This window comes from Delphinapterus leucas, chromosome 13, assembly GCF_059928025.1.
Source record: "Delphinapterus leucas isolate spDelLeu-1000000601 "Yukka" chromosome 13, BTC_Dleu_Yukka2, whole genome shotgun sequence".
NCBI lineage: Eukaryota > Metazoa > Chordata > Mammalia > Artiodactyla > Monodontidae > Delphinapterus > Delphinapterus leucas.
In genome coordinates, this window is record NC_143141.1 from 15,888,150 (window position 1) to 15,907,934 (window position 19,785).

The window sequence follows — 19,785 nt, forward strand, 5'->3', positions numbered from 1 at the left end:
AATGACAAGGATAATTCTTACCTAGAATATTTTTTCTTTTCCTTTCCAGTTTTGATTCAATGATCTCTTGTGTTCTTGCAGATGAAGTCTGAGCAGAAAAATTTAGATAAACAGGAACATAGCCAGCTGATTCTTGAATTCTATTTAGCAGTCCTTTTGTAATAACAGACTTTAAAATAAAAAAAAGTTAACTGATTTCACATTCAATATAAAATCTTTCAATTGTCTATGTCAGTAATATTCCAGAACAATGAGTAAGAAACAGGACAGAAAAGGACAGAGGTTAGAGCCAGATTGAAATATCTGCCTTTCTCTTCCTGGAGATTCCGTTTAATGATATTTATCAGAGCCAAAGAAATACCCTAATCAGCTCTATCTCAGCAAAAGTTTTTATTTTAGGATCATACCAAAAGCCATCTTGGTTACTATCCAAGTCAATTTGATAGTAAGATTTAGAAACTCAGAAATAATTTAGAGGGGAAACAGTGAGTGTCTGTTTATATGGATTCCCCCCAAACCAAGAAGAAGACCAAACAATCAGCCTTTTCCTCTATACTCCACTTTTTCTAAACACCATCACTGTGTCGGACAGGACTTCTTGCTTGATGTAGGTTTCCTACCTTGCCAACTCCCGTTATTCCGGTAAACAACACTGAATGCCTGACCGCCAGTAGTTTTTCCATTAGATACCCAAAGCGCACTGTGTCAGCTGTAGGGACAAGCATCTCAAAAAATGGAATATCTCGACTGTACTTGAAGGTGGGTATGATTTGTTCCCAGGGATCCAGCCGTTTGGTGTCAAAGTCCATGTGAATGCTCCACAGATCACCAGAACTGGGAAGCTAGAGTATAAAATTAAACACCACTTTCAATAGGATTGACACATGGCAACAGAAATATTTACACAGAAACAAAGGCAGTCATAGAACATGGATGGATTTGGATTTTTGTTCCTTTGTGGAAAAGTAGTTGTTTAAGATCAGAGTCTAATTCTTTAAGCTTAATCATGCAATGCAGTACAGTAAAAACCTGATATATTAACTATATCAAAACCCCATATTAGAATTGTAAATCATTTTCAATTCAATCCAACATTCAGGGGCTTACTCCATGCCAAATACTGTGTTTGGTGTTAGGGGAAAATGCTGAATGAGACCCAACCTCTGCCTTCAATGACCTTGTAATCTACCTGGGGGACACAAGCACATTAGTTAATACTCACGGAAAAATAAGGGTTATAGTGGAGTTTAGTACACTCACAAAGGAGAGATGGCTCATTTCTACTTTCAGGAGAGTTATAGTGGTGGCTAGAGATTTAGGAGGGCTTCTAAGGGGGGGTGATGCTACAACTTAGATTTGAAGGACAAGCAAGAGTCAGTCTTTGTCCTTCAAGCAAGGCAAAGAAGGGATGAGATGGGGATGGGGAAGAAGGAGTCAGGGTTCAGGCTCAGAAAACAGGTCTGGAAGCCATGGAAAGTGGCATGCATGTTGGGGACTATAAGAGATAAGTCTGGAAACAGATGGGGCCAAGTTATAAAAATGTCATTTATTAAAGAGCTTGCAGCAAGAGTTCAGTGAAGGAGTCTAAGTAGGTGGGTGACATGATCAGATCACATTTCAGAAAGTTCATTCTGGCAGCTCTACAGAGCAGTGGTGTGTCAAGCACACTTGACAGTGACTCAATTTGACATGGTGACATGGTACATACATATATATGTGTATGCTCAAATATGTATAATATTCACCCAACTATCACTCTATTTTATATTCCATTCTATGTTTAAAAAAACTTTAGGATTTTCTATATATTCAGTTATGTTTTCTGCAAATAATGACAGTTTCATTTCCTTTCTAAAGCTTATTTATTTTTTCCTTGCCTTGTTGCACTGGCTAGGATCACCAATATAGTGTTGACTAAAAGTTGTGATAATGGATATTTCATTTTTAAAAATTGGGTTAATAGTCTTTCAACTGATTTCATGACCAATTAATAGATTGTAACCTGTAATTCTAAAAAACAATGGTGTATAGGTGAATTAGACAGGACTGGACCAAAAGCAAGGGAATAATAAATAGGCTATTTTAACAACCCAGAAAAGAAATGAAAAGAACCTGAGTTATTCAGAGGCAACGAGGAAGAAGAGAAGAGGAAATATTTGAAAAAAATTAATTAGAAGAAAAAATCCATTCACTTTACTCAGGTCAGTAAAGAAAGAAGAATCTATAACACTCATTGAGTTCTGGCTACTATTACGTGGCTGTCTGGCCATTTACTAAGGCAAGAAACAAAAATCCAACAGCAGCTGTACAGAGTAATAGATAACAGGATATTACTATTAAAAAACTGAATACATAGTGAAAAATCTTCTCCTGTGCTCTTTTGACATGTGCCATCGTTCTTCAAGCACTTCTTCACTATCTGACAAAAGATATTCTGGGCTCTTCGAACTTTCCCTGCTTCAGTACTGGAATCAGCTGTTTCACTAAGGTGCTTTGGTTCTCTTTCATGGAGAATAGTATTTAGAAATCAGTAACTAAGTATGCTCATTGCTATTGAGGTGTCATTCCTTCTAGTTCCTCTCAGCAGACAGAAGTAAGAAATTTATGTATGGATGGATGTATAGACCCATATATATATATATATATTCCATGAGTACCAAAACCTATAATTCCAATCCAATAACACAAGGTGCATTCTAATCTTTCTCTTCCATATTTGTAAGTCCCTTCTCTTAACAGTGAGAAACCTCGTTGCCATTATCTTCAATATATTGATTCATTTGCTCAATTTTAGAACATACAGAAAGTAGCTTCAGAATTGCTAAACCATAACACTGTGGAAAAAATAAGTTTACTAACTAAAATTCAATGTTTTTGCTAATAGTAGGGAGTTTTTATACACTTTTATACCTTACATTCTTCATATGGCCGGGAGAGAACTCCTAAAATTTTTAATACAATAAACGTTACCTATAGTTTAAGAAAGCGAATAATTTTAGAAACGCTTTTACATGAAGAATTTATAGTAGGACCAAGGCTTTTAAAGTTTTAGTCTTGAAATTTAATTTTAATGATTCAGAGTTATTATGTTAAAATTAACTTTATTTGGCTCTTACCCTGGCATCAGGATTATCTTCAAATTGTGTTCTAATAAATGTATCAAAAGAATCCCAGTAGTTTTCAGTTAGATTCCCACCTAAAGACCATAAGTAACAGAATACAAAAGTCTGACACAGTACAGTGTTCAGTTTTGTTTGCTCCTGAAAGAACAAAGGGAAAGAATTTTAATATTTTATATGCTAACATAAAAAGAATCTTAAATTGCAAAGTCTAAAGACTGTTTTGTTTAGAATTATGCATTTTTAAAAGGGCACATTGTATGTTTCTTATATTTCATTCAATGGTGCACAGAGTGATGTTTTATAATAGTATATATTTAAATACTCTGATGAGAAAATGAATGGCAAGGAGCATGTAGAACAAAAGCTCAAGGTTGTCTTTCAACTATTATAACTATGTTTATGACTGCATGAAGGTATTTAAGTAGACACACACTGCGATTATGTTATACTGTAAGGAAGTTTAAACATTGAGTAGCGGAGTAATCTATAGGCTAAATTCCTTCCAAATCTGAGAGTGTATGAATCTATTCATAGTCATTAGTCCCCTAGAAAATTAACTTGAAAATCAAATAATCATATGACAGAAAGTTTGGAGTTGTTTATTTGCAGAGCATCTATACAATAATCACATTTTCCTAGTTTTATAGCAGTAAGAAAACTTTTCCTACCATTGTCAAATTAACTCCATCTTTCCCAAGTATCAAAGACTCCAATAAGCAACAGAGCGTAGTAACTTTGCTGATGTCCACTTGTGGGATTGCTTGGTTGCATTTCTTATTGATAAAATTTAAACCGTCATCAACATAACGCTGGAAAAGATTCAATATATATTCTTGAGTTTCTTCATTCAGCTGAAAAATCAAACAAACAAATAATATTTTAGCAAGACCAGATAAAATATATAATTAAGTTAAAAAAGGGTTGGTTCAGGGCTTCCCTGGTGGCGCAGTGGTTGAGAGTCTGCCTGCCGATGCAGGGGACGCGGGTTTGTGCCCCGGTCCGGGAGGATCCCACATGCCGCCGAGCAGCTGGGCCCGTGAGCCATGGCCGCTGAGCCTGCGCGTCCGGAGCCTGTGCTCCGCAACGGGAGAGGCCACAACAGTGAGAGGCCCGTGCACCGCAAAAAAAAAAAAAAAAAAAAAGGTTTGGTTCAATCTTGTATGTTGCAATATATCCTGTGACTTTTAGACTAAAGGGTATAAGCATCACAAGATATGAGACAAGTTAAATTAAGGAAAACCCTTCTATGACTTGGGAGGGACACATGGGGGAGATTCTGGGTCACTGATAATGTCCTACATCTTGATCTGGTAATGGGTACAGAGGTGTTTATTTTATAATCATTTGTTAAACTGTCAACATATATTTCATGTAGTCATCTCTATTGATGATCTCTCTCATAATTAAGAACAATGAAAAAGAAGAAGTATAAAGAGAAACATTTTAAATATCTATGTAAGGTAAAGGACTGATTCCCAAAGATTTAAAAAAAAAATGTTGCTCCCTCACCACTTTTTTTAACATTGTACTGAAAGTCTTAGCTAATGCGATAGGAGAATAAAAGGGAAAAAATGTATACAGATTGGGAAGAAAGAAAAAAAAATTGTCTTTGTTTACAGATGAAACAATTATCTACATAGAAAATCCCAAACAATTGACCAAAAGTTCCTGGAACTAATAAGTAGTTATAGCAAAGCTGTAGGATACAATGTAAATATACAAAAGTCAATTACTTTCCTATATACCAGCAATGAATAATTAGAATTCGAAAATATAACACCATTTATATTAGCACCCCAAAATAAAATACTTAGGTATATTTTTAACAAAATATTTCCAAGATCTATATGAGGAAAACAACAAGATTCTGATGAAAGAAAGCAAAGAACATCTAAGTAAATTAAGAGACAGCTCATGTGCATGCATAAAAAGACCCAATATTGTGAATATGTTAGTTATTCCTAATGGGATCTATAGATTTGATGCAATCTGAATCAAAATACCAGTAAGTTACTTTGTGGATATCAACAAACTGAGTCTTAAGTTTATATGGCGAGGGAAAAGACCCAGAATAGTGAACACAATATTGGAGAACAAAGTCAAAGGAATGACACTACCTGACAAGACTTACGGTAAAGCTACAGTAGTCAAGACAGTGTGATATTGGCAAAAAAAATAGACATTAATGGAACAAAGTAGAGAGCCCATAAATAGACTCATACAAATATAGTTAAGTGATCTTTGACAAAGGAACAAAGGCAATCCAATGGAGAAGGGACAGTGTTTTCAACAATGGTGCTAGAATTGGACATCCACATGCAAAAAAAAAAAAAAAAAAAAGGATAGAGAGAATCCAGACATTGATACTATGCCTTTCACAAAAATTAACTCAAAATGGATCATAAACCTAAATGTAAAATGTAAAACTATAAAACTCTTAGAAGAAAACAGAGGAAAATATTTAGGTGACCTTAGGTTTGGAAGTGAGTTTTTAGATATAACACCAAAAGCACAATCCATGAAAGAAAAATTGATAAGTTAGATCATTAAAATTAAAAATGTGTGTGTTGTGAAAGATATTGTTAAGAGAATGAAAAGACAAGCCAGACTTGGAAAAAATACTTGCAAAACACATATCTGATAAATAACTTGTATCCAACATATATAAAGAACTCCCAAAACTCAATAATAAGAAAACATACAACCTGGACTTCCCTGGTGGTGCAGTGGTTAAGAATCCGCCTGCCAATGCAGGGGACATGGGCTCGATCCCTGGTCCAGGAAGATCCCACATGCCGCAGAGCAACAAAGCCCATTGTGCCACAACTACCTAGCCTGCGCTCTAGAGCCTGTGAGCCACAACTACTGAGCCTGCATGCCACAAGTACTAAAGCCCGTGCACATAGAGCCTGTGCTCTGCAAAAAGAGAAGCCACTGCAATGAGAAGCCTGGGCACTGCAACAAATAGTAGCCCTTGCTCACCACAACTAGAGAAAGCCCATGTGTAGCAACGAAGACCCAACGCAGGCAAAAATAAATAAATAAATAAAAATAAAGCACAATGCATAGTCATTGACATCTGTGGAAAAAAAAACATACAATCTAATAAAAAGTGGGCAAAAGATTTGGAAACATCATCAAAGAAATATGGATGGCAAATAAACATATGAAGAGACACTCAACATATTAGAAAACTGCACAGTGAAACCACAATGAGATACTGCTACATACCTATTAGAATGGCTAAAATCTAAAATACCACACCACCACATTCTGGTGAGGATGTGGAACAACAAGAACTCTCATTTATTGCTGGTGGGAATACAAAATGGTACAACCATGTTGGAAGACAGACTAGCAGTTTCTTACAAAGGTAGACATAGTTTTATCATATGATCCAGAAATCACAGTCCTGGATATCTACCCAAATGAGTTGAAATCTTATGTCTACACAAATACCTGCATGTGAATGTTTATAGGAGCTTTATTCATAATTGCTAAAACTTGGAAACTTTGAGATGTCTTTCGGCAGGTGAGTGGATAAACTTGGTAAATCCATACAATGGAGTATTAATCCAGTGCTAAAAAAATAAGCTATCAAGCCACAGAAAGACATGGAGGAATCGTAAATACATACTATTAAGTGAAAGAAGTCAATCTGAAAAAGCTACATACTGTATAATTCCAGCTATATGATGTTCTGGAAAAGGTAAAACTATGGAGACAGTAAAAACAATCAGTGGTGCCAGGGGTTGAGAGGGTGTGGATGTATGAATAGGTAGAGCACAGATTTTTAAGGCAGTGAAACTATTCTGTATGATATTATACATGATATTATTTATTTATCAAAACTCATAGAATTGTACAACACAAAACAGAACCATAATGTAAACTATGGACTTTAGTTCATAAGACTGTATGGTTCATCCATACTGGTTCATCAGTTTTAACAAATGTACCACACCAATGCAAAATGTTAATAACAGGGGAAACTATTTGGAGGAGGGAAATTATACGACAACTCTCTATACTTTCTGTTAAATTTTTCTATAAACCTTAAGCTGCTCTAAAGTCTATTAAAAGAGTGAATTCAGAAATGTTTAACATCTTTTGGCAGCCCATGATAAAGTCTCAATTCTGAGAATTACTGTCTTTAATAAGGTACTCTGTTCACTTTGCTGTACACCTGAAACTAACACAACATTATAAATCAACTATACTCCAATAAGAAATTTAAAAAAAATAAGGTACTCAGAGAGTTTACCTCAATATTATTAAAATGTTGTTGCCTAAGAATAAGGAAAACAATAGTTTTCTGATTCATTTTTGGAGGGGGAGATGCAGAAAGAAGATGGCTTTCTTGAAGTGGCTTTCTTGAGATGAGATGGAGCAAAACACTTAAAAAGATTGTTCCACATATATGCATTAAAATATGATATTTGTTTTTCTCTTTCTGACTTACTTCACTCTGTATGACAGACTCTAGGTCCATCCACATCTCTACAAATGACCGAATTTTGTTCCTTTTTATGGCTGAGTAATATTCCATTGTATATATGTACCACATCTTCTTTATCCATTAGATGAACCAATTTGCAGGGTAGGAATAGACAAGCAGACATAGAAAATGGATATGTGGACATGGTGAGGAAGGGGGAAATGGGATGAATTGGGAGATTAGGATTGACATATATACACTACCATGTGTAAAATAGATAGCTAGTGGGAACTTGCTGTATAGCACAGGGAGCTCAGCTTGGTGCTCTGTGGTGACCTAGAGGGGTGGGATGGGGGTGGGTGGGAGGGAGGTCCAAGAGAGAGGGGATATATGTATACGTATAGTTGATTCATTTTGTTGTACAGAAGAAACTAACACAACATTGTAAAGCAACTCTACCCCAAGTAAAAAAAACAAACGAACAGGGCTTCCCTGGTGGCGCAGTGGTTGAGAATCTGCCTGCTAATGAAGGGGACACGGGTTCGAGCCCTGGTCTGGGAAGATCCCACATGCCACAGAGCCACTAGGCCCATGAGCCACAACTACTGAGCCTGCGCGTCTGGAGCCTGTGCTCTGCAACAAGAGAGGCCGCGATAGTGAGAGGCCGGTGCACCGTGATGAAGAGTGGCCCCTGCTCTTCACAACTAGCAAAAGCCCTCACACAGAAACGAAGACCCAACACAGCAAAACTAAATAAATAATAATAATAAAAAAAAAAACGAACAAGATGAGTGGATAAAGGAGAAGTGGTATATATAGACAATGGAATACTACTCAGCAATAAAAAAGAATGAAATCTCAGGGCTTCCCTGGTGGCACAGTAGTTGAGAGTCCTCCTGCCGATGCAGGGGATGTGGGTTCGTGCCCCAATCTGGGAAGATCCCACATGCTGTGGAGCGGCTGGGCCCGTGAGCCATGGCCGCTGAGACTGCGCCTCCGGAGCCTGTGCTCCGCAACGGGAGAGGCCACAACAGTGAGAGGCCTGGGTACCGCAAAAAAAAAAGAATGAAATCTCAAAAAGAAAACAACATCGCTTGTTAAGGTAAAGAGAAACCCTATTTTAGAATGCAGAGGGCACAGAAGATAATATGGAACAGAGTTGTTCTGAATAATAATGTAAAAGCTTTCCTTCACTTTGGGTGGAATGGTACCTCTGAGGTTAGAATTTGTCTTTGGTGATAGACCTAAGGTTGGGTGGGAGGTAAACTGTTTTTCTCTTCTTCTTGGCTCTCAGAGGTGTTAGGGGTTCCTAAAATCTAAAAACTGTAACAATGCTTGGATTTACTGTTCTTTTCCTTCCAGGTACTTCCCTCTCATTATCTCAAGCCTCCTGCAAAGTCTTTTTCTTAATGCCCCAGGTTGTTCTACCTGTGTTTGGGGAAACTCAAGGAAGTGTTTATATTTGAGAGAAAACAGTCTGAAGAGAAGCCAGGCAGGGTAACAAAAAGTGAGGACAGCTTTGGGAAGTACACAACCTTCCTGGAAGATCCCAAGAATTCTGGGGAGAGAGCTATGTACAATGCTGGGATTCCCTCAATCAAGCACAGTGAGGTGTTAACCAATTGCTATCTGGGCACTCGAGGGAAGGGTGAGCCCTGACAGATGGAGACAGTGGGGAGTGTCTGACTGCACTTACTTTTTTAGAAACACTCTTCATCCAGGTTTTAACATAAGGCATCCACTTCAGTTCTTCAGGATCCACAAACACCATCCCACATCTACTGACTGTTGCAGGAGAGGCAACCTTTAGATCTTGCACCTAAAATTGAAAAACGTTGAACAGGAAATGGCTAACATGATACTTCCTTATTCCTCTAAATTCAACGTTAAGGAATCACACATTTAAAGTTTAACACTGTAAGGCTTTGTGTGGAAGAGATTGGGGGAGCTATAAGTGATTAAAAATGGAGAAGAAAAGTTAAGTGAGGTGTAAGGAGAAAAAAATATATAGAAGGATACTGTCAAATCCTTATGGGAAGGTATAAGTATTTCTTTTCCCTTCTTTTTGTTTTTCTTCTTATCTTTTTCATTCTTATATCCAATACCTAGCCTAATACCCAGGACATAGTAGGTATTCAATTAATGTTTGATGAATGAATACAGCAGGGGTGAGATCTTCCATAATATTTTGTAGCTGTATTTGGCCCACATTCCTTTTCCAATCCCATCACCAAATATTCATACCAGAGAGGGATGATTTATTCATCTTAAAAAAAAAAATATATATATATATTTACTGCCTCCAAAGGAAAAGAAACAAGTGCTTGGGAAGCTAGAATTTATTGTATTTCCTGTTTATAGAGAGACAGAAACATTTGAGAGACTTTGGTTGTCAGAATGGACAATCTATTATAAAAGGACAATTTGGTAAATATTTATTATGTAAACAAAACACCATGGTAGGCCTTACAGGTAGTCAATGGTACATCAGTAAGAAAAAAAAATTAATGATGGTATGCTAATCTAATGAACGATTTCACTCCACAGTAAGGAATATGCAATTTACCTCAAAAAGCATGTGGATTTGAGGTGTGAGTTTAATCCTCTCACTGTTAGCCAGGCAAAGCATCTTGTTATCATCCAGGACTGTATTCATATTTTCAATCCAAAGAGCATCTACTGGCCCATCACTGATGATCCATTTATGGTCTTCTGAAGTATCATTCACAGCTGCTCGGATACTTAGTGCCATCAAACCATCTTTCCACTCTAAGGTTATGTTATTAACTTCACCATATAATTCACCCATTGTAATTGATTTAGGATTAAGAACATATGTTTTAACGGATTGGTAAAAGGGATTGTCTACACCAAGTTTTCTCAAATTCCCTAAAGTTTCTGCTAGTATTTGGTAAACTGTGGTCTTGCCACCTCCTGTTGGCCCTACTAACATAACACCATGCCTTACTAGCATGGTTTCATAGAACTGTATCACTTTTTTAACCATACATGTCTCAGGCTGAAGATTTTGTCTCTTCATGACATCTATAATTGTTGACTGCAATATACCATAATCGTGTTCTGGAATTTGGACTCCAGGAAAAAGGTCAGATATGATTCCACTGTAAAAAATAAAATAAAATAAGTTAGGAACACTGGTCATTGATATTTCCCCATGTCTGTTACAATTAATTTATTAAACATTACTATGGGTCCTATTTTTCTCATTATATTTCCTTCTGAACACACAGTACTAGATTATCCTGTGTGTTATACCAGAATCTATCATTTCTCTGTTATTGTGCATGATTTTGTTTGTTTCTTGTACAGTAGACCAATGTTCTTAAGTATATTGGGAGCTTTTTGAGGTAGGGAATATTTCTTACATTTTTGTATTATACACAGTATGGCATAGTACCAAACATATAGGTGACAAATTTAACAGTTTATTTAAAAAATTATATTTATATCTCAACTTTTCCCAAAAGCACTTATGTGTGCTTATAATGGTATATAAATATTCAGAAAAATAAGATGGAAATAGAAATAGAAAACTAGTACTACATAAAAAAGGGAGTAAAGGAAAAATGGACTGTTTCTGTAGGAAACAGTTAATATGGGATGGTTCTATGGGTAAAAAAGAAGCTAAACTCCCACCTTACACTACATAACACAAAAACATTTGAGAGGCAGTAAAAAAACTTAATATAAAATGACAAGAAACGTACAAGATGAGGGAGATCAAGATGGTGAAGTAGGAGGATGTGAGCTCATCTCCCTCTATGAACACATCAAAAATACATCTACATGTGGAGCAACTCTCACTGAAAACAAACTGGAGACTGGCAGAAAGACTCTTCTGCAGCCAAAATTGTAAAGAAAGATCCACACAGAGTCAGGTAGGAAGGGAAGAGAAAGAGCGATTAGGTTGGTACCTGTGCCTGTTGGAGGGGACACACAAGAGGCAGGGAATTACATGGGCTTGGAGGTCCTCCCTGGGGAGTGAGGGGTTTGACCCACATTGGGCACTGCAGTCCTGGGGGCTGACACTGGGAAGACAAGACCTCTTAGCTGGTTTGAAAGCCAGTGGGACTACCAGCAGAGCTGTAAGAAACCTAGACTCCACTTGTGAGGGGTGTACACATGGTTGTTTACTCCCAAGAACAAGGGGGAGGAAACAGAATGAAACTGCCTGGGGCTCTGACTGGTTTCCCACAACCCCTGTCTCCCACCTTGTGCCCTGGCCCATGCTGAGCACCTGCTCCAGCACTACTAGCTCTAGTGCAGCTCCCCACTAGGGTTAAGGCTGCCATTGCCAAGGAGAGAGTGCAGTTAGGGGGAAGGAGTGGGTTTGGACCCAGCACTGCATCTGAATAGGGCAAGGGAGGCTATTGCTGGAGCTTATGGAGGCAGTGGATCGTGAGTGGCCTGGAACTCTGATGTGTTGGGATCACCCCAGTACTTGCCCCAACCTGCACCTGGCATCCAGTCCGGCCCTACTCACTCAGCACTGCTCCTCTAGAGTGAAGGTGCTGATGCTGGGAGGGGTAGATCACACACTGAGAGGGAATAGAACCAGCTCAGACCCAACCTCAAGGTGCTTCAGCACCTAGGGTCCTGCCTCTGCCCTTCATAGGGCAAATGTTGACCACTGAGCATAGGACAAGCCCTGGTTCACACCTGACTCTGGCTCTAGCCCCTCCATTTCCAGCCCCACTTCCCACCAGGGATTGCTGCCAGTACACCCTGGGGGAAGATGTGACCTATGCTTACTTCAGATCCAGCTCTCCCACCAAAGCCACTGGGCACAGTGCAGACTGCATATGGGGTCTTACACAAGGACACTCTTAAAAGACTGGGATAGGTAACTCTTTCACCTAATTTCATATAGACAGAGAAAGTTAAGCTAAATGAGAAGTCTGAGGACTTTGTTTCAAATGAAAGAATAAGAAAAGAAATCTAAAATAACAACTAACGAAACAGAGTTAAATAGTTTATCAGATAAAGAGTTCAAAGTACTAGTGATAAGAATGCTAACTGAACTAGGGAAAAGAATAGATGAACACAGTGAGAATTCTAATAAGGAACTAGAAAACCCAAATAAGGAAACAGATATCCAGGTACAGGAAGCACAGAGAGACTCAAACAAGATGAATGCAGAGACGCACACCAAGACATATCATGATTAAATGGCAAAAGTTACATATAAGGAGAGAATTCTAAAGGCAGCAAGAGGAAAACAAAGAATCACATACAAGAGAATTCCCCTAAGGCTATCAGCTGATTTTTCTGCAGAAACTTGCAGGCAGAAGGGAGTGACATGTTATATTTAAAATGCTGAAAGTGCTGAACTACTTGCTGGGTAGAGTATCCTACACCCTAAGATACTCTACCCAGCAAGATTATCATTTGGAATTGAAGGAGAGATAAAGAACTTCGCAGAAAAGCAAAAACAAAAAGAGTTCATCAATACTAAACTTACCCTAAAAGAAATGTTACAGGATCTTCTCTAAGTGGAAAAGAAAAGGCTACAACAAGAAGTAAAAATTTGTAGGGAAGGAAAAATCCTACTAGTAAGGGCAAATATATGGTTAAGGCTGTGGATCAATCACTTAAATAAGCTAGTGCAAAGATTAAAAGACAAATTGTAAAATCAACTATATTACAGTAAATGTGAAGGGATAAACATGAAGATGTAAAATATGACATTAAACCCACAAAATGTGAGGGAGGGGAATAAAAAATGTAGATCTTTTAGAAGGCGTTTGAATTTAAACGGCTATCAGTTTAAAACAAGTAGATATAGTTATAGGTCAACATATATAAACAGCATGGTAACCACAAATCAAAACTTACAATAGATACACAAAAACAAGAAAGAAAGGAACACAAGTATGCCACTAAAGAAAATCACCAAACCACAAGGGAAGAAACAAAAAGAAGAAGAAAAGAACAGAGAAGAACTACAAAACAACCATAAAACAAGTAATAAAATGGCAATAAGTACATAACAATTAATAATCACTTTAAATGCCAATGGACTAAATGCTTCAGTAAAAAAGATATAGGGTGGCTGATTGGATACAAAAACAAGACCCATCTATGTGCTGCTTACAAGAGACTCACTTCAGAGCTAAAGACACACACAGACTGAAAGTTAGGGGATGGAAAAAGATGTTTCATGTAAATGGAAATGACAAGAAAGCTGGGGTAGCAATACTCAGGCAAAATAGACTTTAAAACAAAGTCTATAACAAGCACTATAGAAGGACATTATTAAAGATAAAATGGTCAATAAAAGAAGAGCATGTTATACTCGTTAACATATATGCACCCAATACAGGAGCACCTAAATATTCAAAGAAAATGTTAACAGATATAAAGGGAGGTATTGCCAATAATACAATAATAGTAGGGGATTTTAATACCTCACTTATATCAATGGACAGATCATCCAGGCCAAAAACAACAACAACAAGGACACAGTTGTCTTAAATGACACATTAGACCAGTTGGACTTACAGATATCTACAGGACACTCATCCAGAAACAGCAGAATACACATTCTTTTCAAGTGCACATGCAATATTCTCCAAGATTGATCATGTGCTAGGCCACAAAAATAAGTCTCAACAAATTTAAGAGGACAGAAATTATATCAGGCATTTTTTCCTGATCACAATGGTATAAAACTAGAAATCAATTACAGGAAGAAAAATGGGAAAAACACAAACTCATGGAGACTAAACAACATGCTAATAAGAAAGCAATGGGTCAATGAAGAAAGCAAAGAGGAAATCAGAAAATACCTTGAGGCAAATGAAAATAAAAAAATAACTTTCCAAAATCTATGGGATACAACAAAAGCAGTTCTAAAGGGGAGGTTTATAGTGATACAGGCAAGAAAAATCTCAAATAAACAACCTAACCTATCATCTAAAGAAATTAGAAAAAGGAGAGGAAACAAAGCCCAAAGTCAGCAGAAGGAAGTAATAAATATCAGAGAGGAAATAAATATAATTGAAAAAACAAACAAACAATAGAAAAGATCAATGAAACCAAGAGCTGCTTCTTTCAAAAGATAAAAAAAATTGATAAATCTTTAGTCAGGTTCACTAAGGAAGAAGATAGAGGAACCAAATAAAAAAATAAGAAATGAAAGAGAGGAATATACAACTGATCTCACAGAGATACAAAAAATCATAAGAGAATGCTATTAACAATTACATGCCAATAAACTGGACGATGTAGAAGAAATGGATAAATTTCTAGAAACATATAATCTTCCAAGACAGAATCAGGATGAAATAGACAACATAAACAGACTGATCACTAGATGTGAAATTGAATATGTAATTTAAAAAAATCTTGCTACAAAAAAAAGTCCAGGACCAGATGGCTTCATGGGGGAATTCTATCAAACATACACAGAAGAGCTAATAGCTATCTTTCTCATACTATTCAAAAAAGTTGAAGAGGAGGGAACAGTCACAAATTCATTCTATGAGGCTACTATTACATGATACCAAAACTAGACAAAGACACTAAAAAAAAAAAGAAAATTACAAACCAATACTTCTGATAATATACATGCAAAAATTCTCAACAACGATACATCATTCTTTTGTTGTTGTTGTTTGTTTTGTTGTTGTTTTCGTTAACATCTTTATTGGAGTATAATTGCCTTACAATGGTGTGTTAGTTTCTGCTTTATAACAATGATCAAGTTGGATTTATTCCAGGAAGGCAAGAATGGTTTGATATTTGCAATTCAATCAATGTGATACACCATATTAACAAAAAAAGAGGAAGAATAAAAATCACATGATCATCTCAATAGCCACAGAAAAAGCATTTGACAAAATTCAAAATCCATTCACGATAAAAACTCTCAAGAAACTGGATATAGAGGGAACATATCTCAATATACTAAAAGCCATTTATGACAAACCCACAGCTAACATCATACTCAATGGTGAAAAGCTGAACACTTTTATTTTAAAATCACAACAAGATAAGTATGCCCACTCCTGCCACTTTTATTCAACATAGTATTGGGAGTCTTAGTCACAGCAATCAGATAAGAAATAGAAATAAAAGGAATCCAAATTAGAAAGAAGGAAGTAAAAATGTCACTTTCTGCAGATGACATCATATTATATATAGAAAATCCTAAAGACACAACCAAAAATCTACTAGAGCTCATCAATGAATTTGGTAAAGGTGCAGGATACAAAATCAATATACAGAAACACGTTGCATTTCTATACACTAACAACAATCTACTGGAAAGAGAAAATAATCCCAATTACAATCACATGAAAAAGAATAAAATATCTAGGAATAAACCTACCTAAGGAGGTAAAAGACCTGTACTCAGAAAACTATAAGAAACTGATGAAAGAAATTGAAGAAGACACAACAGATGGAAAGATATATCATGCTCGTGGATTAGGAGAATCAACATTGTTAAAATGACCATATTACCCCAAGGCAATCTATAGATTCAATGCAATCTCTCTCAAAATACCAATGGCATTTTTTCACAGAAATAGAACAAATAGTTTTATGATTTGTATGGAAACACAAAAGAGCACAAATAGCCAAAATAATCTTGAGAAAGAAGAAAAGACCTGTAGGTATCACACTCCCTGACTTTAGATTATATTAAAAAACTACAATAAACAAAACAGTATGGTACTGGCACAAAAACAAACTCATAGATCAATGAAACAGGATAGCTCAGAAATAAACCCACACACTTATGGTCAATTAATCTATGACAAAAGAGGCAAGAATATACAATGGCAAAAGACAGTCTCTTCAATAAGTGGTGCAGGGAAAACTGGACAGCTACATGTAAAACAATGAAATTAGAACATTTTCTCACACCATATAAAAAATGAACTCAAAATGGATTAAAGACAAAAATGTAAGACTGGAAACCATTAAAATCCTAGAAGAAAACATAGGCAGAACACTCTTTGACATAAATTGTAGCAATATTTTTTGGATTTGTCTCTAAGGCAAAGGAAACAAAACCAAAAATAAACAAATGGGACCTACTTAAATTTAAAAGTTTTTGCACAGCAAAGGAAACCATCAACAAAATGAAAAGACAACGGGAGAATATTTGCAAATGATAAGGGGTTAATATCCAAAATATATAAATAGCTCATACAACACAATATCAAACAAACAAACAACCCAATTAAAAAATGGGCAGAAGACCTGAATAGACATTTTTCCAAAGAAGACATACAGATGGCCAACTGGCACATGAAAATATGCTCAATATCATTAATCATCAGAGAGATGCCAATCTAAACCACAATGAGATATCACTTCACACCTGTCAGAATGGCAACCAACAAAAAGACCACAAACAACAAATGTTGGCAAGGATGTGGAGAAAAGGGAACACTTCTATGCTCTTGGTGGGAAACTGGTGCAGCCAACTATGGAAAATAGTACGGAGGGTCCTTAAAAAACCAAAAATAGAACTACCATATTATCCAGCAATTCCACTCCTGGGTATAAATCCAAAGAAAATGAAAACACTAATTTGAAAAGATACTTGTACCTCAATATTCACAGCAGTATTATTTACAATAACCAAGGTATGGAAGCAACCTAAGTGTCCACCAACAGATGGATGGATAAAGAAGATTTGGTATGTTGGAATATTACTCAGCCATAAAAAGAATAAAATTTTGCCATTTGCAACAACATGGATAGATCTGGAGGGTATTATGCTTCGTGAAATAAGTCATACAGAGAAAGATAAATACCCTATGTTATCACTTATATATGGAATCTAAAAAATAAAACAAACTAGTGAATATAACAAAAGAAATAGACTCAAAGATATAGAGAACAAACGAGTGGTTATCAGTGGTGAGAGGGAAGGGGGAGGGGCAAGATAGGGGTAGGGGATGAAGAAGTACAAACTACTCTGTATAAAACAAATAAACTACAAGGATATAGTGTTCAGCACAAGGAATATAGCCAATATTTTATAATAAATTTAAATGGAGTATAATCTATAAAAATATTGAATCACTATGCTGTACACCTGAAACTAATGCAATATTGTAAATCAACTATACGTCGATAGGAAAAGAACAAGGAAAAAAAGGTACTAGATGAAAATATAAGAGATGAATTTTACAACACTGTGTTAAGAAAGTCTACCTCAAAAAGATAAAAGTTCTATAACTTAAAAAAGTTGATAAAGTGAAAAAATAAAAACAAGCAAAAATCAAACTTCTGTGAGGCAAAAGCCTTTAAACATAAAGAGTGAGTGATAGACTTAGAGAATATTTCCAATTTTTATACCAGATAAAGTTTATGATTTCCCACAAATTGCTAAGTAAAAGAGCACAATAGAATAATGCTCTAAGAATAATAAATATAAATGAGTAATGAACATAAGAAATGATGCTCAGTGGTACTAATAATTAAAGTAATGTACATAAAATAGGCTACTATTTTGGTATCTCTCCCTCCAAAACATATAAAGGGATATGAGCATTTTCATAAAACTGTTTATATAAATGTAAAATGTCTTTGGAGGACTTATTGATAGGATCTATCTAAATTTGTAACGTCCATATCCCATGATCTAGGAAATGTATTTCCTAGAATCTCACTCATAGCAATATCATAATTGTGCAAATATAACTGTATAGAAATTTTCATCATGTTCTGCCAAAAGTGAGTAGACACATGTTCTGGGTAACAGGGGATCTGATAGTGGATAAAGGCAAAGAGAATCCCCAGCAAGGTCATAAATGGGCATCCCACGATGACAGATATGCACCAGGGGTAATGGGCAACCAGTGTAGATCAGAGAGGAGGATGAGGGCTCCAAGGAGACAAATTCAAGAGAATATTTTGTATGATTGAAGGTCGTTTTTGTTTTTGTTTTTAGGAGATTTATATTCTGGCAGAATTTGAAATGAATTAGTGATAGATTTATAGAAAAGTAGGTAAAAGGAATAAAAAACAAAAATTAAGATAATATATGAAGGGAAGATGAAAAGCTAGATAATTTAATAACAAGGGAAAGATAGTGCAGCTTTGGGTAACATTTATATTTCTATAATAAATTATGGAAATCCTGAATATTTAGCTCCAGTTATATTGTAACATGACTACACAGAGAGGATGGGTGGAGGGGGAGAGGTGCGTGTGCATACCCTCATCTCTCTATTAGTAACTTAATAGATAACATCTAAAATGGAAAAGTCATGAGATGGCATAAACGTGGTACTAAACAATATGGAGGTTGTTGTAGAGCAGAAACTAGCACACCATTGTAAAGCAATTATACTCCAATAAAGATGTTAAAAAAATATGGAGGGAAATAGGAAAGAACGAATGAATTGAAAAATGATTGCCTTCGGGAAGTGGGACTTGGTGAAGGGCAGGGAACTGTAGTTTTTCATGAGAGTAACTTATAATAGCATTTTATTTTTAAAACCACATACTTATATGACTTGGATAAACATAAAACTAAATAATAAAAGTAGAAATAGATAAAAGCAATCACATTTATGTGGGGGCCCAAATCTGTTTCTTTTGAGTCAGGAATTTCTCTTAGGTCAGGAGTTTGTAACCAAATGCTAATTTGCATAGCATGCAGCTTGGTGATCAAAATTTTGAAAAAAATAAATGATTGGATTGAGGCTAAAACTTTAGTATCTTTATTTAAACTAGTATTTTAAAAATTGCAATAGGTGTCTCTAGAAAAGATGATACCTTGTTAGAGGCAGACATATCTGAAGATAAACTATGCTTTACCTCTACACAGTAGCTATGCTTTATCTGTCGCACCTAGAAATTTACCTGAATAGAACAGCATCATCTGTTAGGAATTTTGGTAAGTTAGAGTCTCGTAAAGCTCTTATCAATACCACATCTTCACTTAGGTCTGGGTTCTCTCTTTTTAAAGACCTAAATTTAAAGGAATAATTCAGATGACATTGCAAGAACATAATATGGAACTTGATTTTCCAAACCTGTGGGTCGGGGATTCTGCTTGCAGAAAGCTGTGGAGGGCACGCCACTGCAGATTCCTGCTGGAAGGAGGGTACCATTTTCCCTTGCATGCCCAGTGTCCATCTCCAAGAGAGCACACGGACAAGTCAGGCACAGGCTACATAGCCTTGAGGAGAATGACAAGGACATTTTCTCAAGCTCCCCCCATCAATCCAGACTTTA

General features: G+C 36.2%; 1 protein-coding gene across 1 annotated transcript in view; it reads right to left on the reverse strand.

The window, feature by feature from the left end:
- DNAH6 (dynein axonemal heavy chain 6) overlaps positions 1–19,785 on the reverse strand; it is a 294,154-nt gene that overhangs the window by 135,081 nt on the left and 139,288 nt on the right. The window contains exons 32-38 of the mRNA XM_022556141.3: positions 19,411–19,518; positions 10,127–10,682; positions 9,257–9,379; positions 3,791–3,973; positions 3,117–3,260; positions 621–842; positions 22–169 (exon numbers count right to left, since the gene is read on the reverse strand). Coding sequence (XP_022411849.2) covers positions 22–169; positions 621–842; positions 3,117–3,260; positions 3,791–3,973; positions 9,257–9,379; positions 10,127–10,682; positions 19,411–19,518 — 1,484 coding nt within the window. The remainder of the gene's footprint in view (positions 1–21; positions 170–620; positions 843–3,116; positions 3,261–3,790; positions 3,974–9,256; positions 9,380–10,126; positions 10,683–19,410; positions 19,519–19,785) is intronic.